This window comes from Protopterus annectens, chromosome 7.part0 (assembly GCF_019279795.1).
Source record: "Protopterus annectens isolate FY-2018-M chromosome 7.part0, PAN1.0, whole genome shotgun sequence".
In the NCBI taxonomy this organism is placed as follows: Eukaryota; Metazoa; Chordata; order Ceratodontiformes; family Protopteridae; genus Protopterus; species Protopterus annectens.
Window position 1 is genome coordinate 1,330,944,550 of NC_056739.1, and position 4,040 is coordinate 1,330,948,589.

The following is a 4,040-nucleotide window of genomic DNA, read 5'->3' on the forward strand; positions in this document are numbered from 1 at the left end:
TTACAATTACTATAACTTGACAAATCCAACAACGTCAAGACCCGAGACTTAAAGAAAGAAAAAAAATCTTAACAGTCACTCAGGCTAACTCACGTTATCGCCTTGCCTCTGTCGCTTTCATAACGCTCAACCTTCCATGTCCAAAATGAGGAACACTAGCCCTCATAATGTGGAACAAATGGGCAAAATGTGGAACACCTAACTAATGGCTTACTAACACCTTCAACTAGGAAGATCATAGGATGGTTAAAATATGCCGGTTTTACTTATAAAGATATTTTAATGAATTAATGCGATTTATTTCTATTTACAATGGATTTCACTTAAACAAATTCCTAACACTGAATGTATGACAGAGTCTTTCAATGTGGAACTTTGAGGGAACTTCGAGGAACATGAACTTTTTAGGACCCCAAATGAGGTACGTTCCTCATAATGAGGTACACTTGAGAGGTATGGTCGCTTTGTATTTTTGTGGGTGGGTGAACACAAATACTAATATTGTACATGTTCTCCATTAAAAAAAAATAATCTTTTTTCCTGGTGGATGCATTTCCCATAGTCCCTCCTCCATTGCCCTGCCCAATACTATCCCACCCTAACACCGCCTCTAAAAGAACAGCTCGGGGTCAGCTCATTCAGAAAGTTCCAAAGTAAGACTTTTACTAATTAACCCGTTATTACACAAAACAGTCTTTTCGTCATTCAGTTATTAGGCGGTCAGACGCCCATTCGGGAGTCGCGGCAGTTCGATGCTTCATCTCGCTTGCCGTTTAATTGCTTTTCCTTCCCCCTCTCTCTAAATGTTATAGTTGACAACTTTCGGACAATGTACTAGCTAGGTGAACTCGATTTGGCCTCTCGTTTTCGTCGAATCCTTCTTTAGCCTTTATCGCAGACCCACCCTTACTAACGCTACGACTAAACCAGAACGAGCGTTAAAAACCTTCACTAATTTGTCGCTTGAACATTACAAGGGCACGCCCAAAGGGACGAGTACGCGCACGCCAAGTCGCATGCGTTACAGCGGCCAATACGCTCTAAGAGTAATGTAATAAGCGAGAGGGGAATAGGCCCTTAACAAACACCGCGCCCAAAGGCTTTTGATTCTTGGAGATTAATGGAATGATGATGCGGGACAGGCAGCGAGATCCTGCCGAGGTCAGTCGGAACTTTTGTGGGGGTGGTCGGGTTCCAAGAGGTATGCAACTGCCCCAAGGCATTATGGCTAGTAGTGGCTCTGGCAAGTCTACTAGCGACGTCTCAAGCCATCTTAGTAGCAGTGGCATCTCGCAGCACAGGAAGAAACTCATTTCCATCTGTGACCAGTGTAAAAGCAAAGTGCAACTGGTGGCTGACTTGCTTCTGTTGTCGAGTGAAACCAGACCTGTCAACACCGAGAGTCTGTCTGTATTTGGGGAATCATTTGAGAAGTGCAGGGACACCATCATTGCCAGGACCAAAGGTCTGTCCATTCTGACCCACGACGTCCAGAGCCAGTTAAATATGGGGAAGTTTGGAGAAGTGGGGGAGAGCCTGTTGGAATTGGGAGACCTGGTTGTCTCACTGACGGAATGTTCGGCCCATGCCGCTTATCTTGCTGCTGTGGAGACCCCTGGGACCCAACCGGCGCTTCCTGGCTTGGTGGACCGCTACAAAGTCATCAGGTGTCGCCACGAAGTAGAACAGAGTTGTGCTATCCTAAAAACATCATCTCTTGGGGATCTGACACCCCAAGTGTTGCTCGAGGTGTCCCAGAACATCTCCAGGAACTTGAAAACATTGACGGATGTTTGCGTTCTGGCCAGTGATAAATCCAAGGAAAAATTCGCCAAGGAGCAGTTCAAGCTTAGCATTAAATGCATAAGTACTAGTGCTACTGCGCTCTTGGCATGTGTGAAGGAGGTAAAGTCCTCACCAAGCGAACTGACAAGGAACAGATGTGTTTTATTCAGTGGGGCCCTAGTCCAGTCTGTGAATGCTTTAGTGGGCTTTGCCACGGAGCCCCAGTTTTTAGGCAGAGCCGCTACTATGAATCAAGAAGGAAAGGCTGTGCAGACTGCGATTTTAGGAGGGGCTATGAGTGTGGTTTCTGCTTGTGTACTTCTCACCCAACGCCTCAGGGATATAGCTCAACATCCAGAAAATAGCAGCAAAATGCCTGATTACAGGGAGCGGTTGAGGAACTCTGCTTGTGCAGTTTCGGACGGTTGCAATTTGTTATCTCAGGCACTAAGGGAACGATCCTCACCAAGGACTTTACCGCCAGTGAATATACAAATTCTGTGAATTGATTCCCTCCCCAAATATAGTGAATTAGTTGTTGAAACGTGTCATTTATATGCCAAAGACGTTAATGGATCACCCCGTGTTTAAATCAGTTTTACAAAAGGAATACAAGGCTAGAGTCCCCGCTAATCTGTAGTACTGAAAAGACAGCTGTAATCGCGCTGGGCGCGGTTCAAGTCTGTCTTCCTGAAATTTACACCAGAATTCCACTGTTGGTCTGTTAATTGTGCAGGAAATTTTACCTCAGTTTTCAGATGTTTAACACATTTAAGAAATGATGGATGTAGCTACATTGGTATGACTTTTTGAATCTGGTTTCCCAGAAGGGGTATGCTGTGTTGAAGTGAAACGAGAGAGAGAGTGGCAGTTGTGACTGTTTGTGTGTTGGTTCTACAGTGGGAAAGCTGCTGTGAGTTTCAAAGATTTTACACTATATAACGGACATCAGTCTTTTTATTGTGTCAATTTTTATCTTGCATGTATTGGAGTATTTATTATTTCAGCTATTAAAATGTTTCTCACATGTTTTGCTTGCCGTTATTTAAACTTACTGTCAGCATTTTAAATGTTATATTAAAATTATTTTGTAATGTGTACAACCATACTCTGTGCTTCTGTCCCCCATTATTTGACACATTGTACAAGGATATTTGTTAAATGTGGTAAGTAGCTACTGTGTGCTCATGTTAGCAGTTTGACTCCTGTCGAGTTTTGTAGAAGTGGGAGGCATTTTGTTTGAGAGTTTATTTACCTTTGGTCACACAAGGTGATTACATTCAGGGTGTAAGTTTTATGTTTGAACATCATCATTGAATTCTATTGTTTTGTATTCCTGAATATTAGCAGTTTTTTTTGCTGCATCACAAAAAACATTTTGAATGTTTTTCCTTTTGTAATAGGGTTCATAGGTAGGTACTAGGCTATTGGCCCAAGGGCCTACGTAAGCCTAGCCAAAAAGGTTTCCTGGCTTACGCCACCCAAGAAAGTTATTTTCCTGTGCCACTGTCGAGCAGACGCACAAGTGATCACCAGGGTGTATTTCCTATTTCCCATCCACTCATCAAGATTTTTCTTAGAGTGCTAATGAAGAACTTTGCTTGACATAGAGGGGTAGCCTGTTCCAGAGTATGGGAAGTCTCTGGGACAAGAATCTATCCCTCCAGCATGTCCTGTTTCTATCCCTCTAGCATGTCCTGTTTATTGTGGTGACAAGGTTTAGGTCCCTAGAGCATGTAGCTCAGAGGGATTGGGATTTCTTTAGGTGTAGCATGTCCAACAGCTCTGGGTTTAACATAGCTTTATATGTTAGGCAGAGAGAACCTCGAAGTAGGCGATGTGCTACGGAGTAAAGCTGGAGTTTTTTGGGACAGTCAGTGTAGGGTATTTGTTTGAGGCCAGTAATCCTCTTTGTGAGGTACTTCTGTGGCCTTTCCAGCTGCTGCAGATGTCTTGTGAGGTACATTCCAAAAGGGGCATTGTACTCTATAATGGTAATGGGTCTAATGAGTGTCGAGTAGAGGGGAACAGTGTGGATCCCTAGTGATATCTGCATTGTTTACTGTACTTATTTCCTTGTTTCACTTGAAAGAAAGTTACTGTTTGTCGTTTTTGCATTTAAGTTATCTGGCACTTGCTCACTAAAGCAATTATATAAGTCAGCACTAAAAAATTAAAAGCACTACACCCTCACAAACACCCCTTGAGTACCTTGTTCCCCATTGCTCCCCCCCTTTTTTTTTTTTCACAAACTC

At 43.2% G+C, this 4,040-nt stretch overlaps 1 protein-coding gene across 1 annotated transcript; it reads left to right on the forward strand.

The window, feature by feature from the left end:
* The first annotated feature begins 620 nt into the window (after positions 1-620).
* Positions 621-2,812, forward strand: TLNRD1 (talin rod domain containing 1). Its single transcript, XM_044077941.1, has one exon. The coding sequence runs from the start codon at positions 1,126-1,128 to the stop codon at positions 2,287-2,289; it is 1,164 nt and encodes a 387-aa protein (XP_043933876.1). The 5' UTR covers positions 621-1,125; the 3' UTR covers positions 2,290-2,812.
* The last annotated feature ends 1,228 nt before the right edge of the window (positions 2,813-4,040 follow it).

What these genes read in the sequence shown, in the direction of transcription:
- TLNRD1 (XM_044077941.1), top strand. Translation starts at nt 1,126, where the DNA reads ATGATGATGCGGGACAGGCAGCGAGATCCTGCCGAGGTCAGTCGGAAC.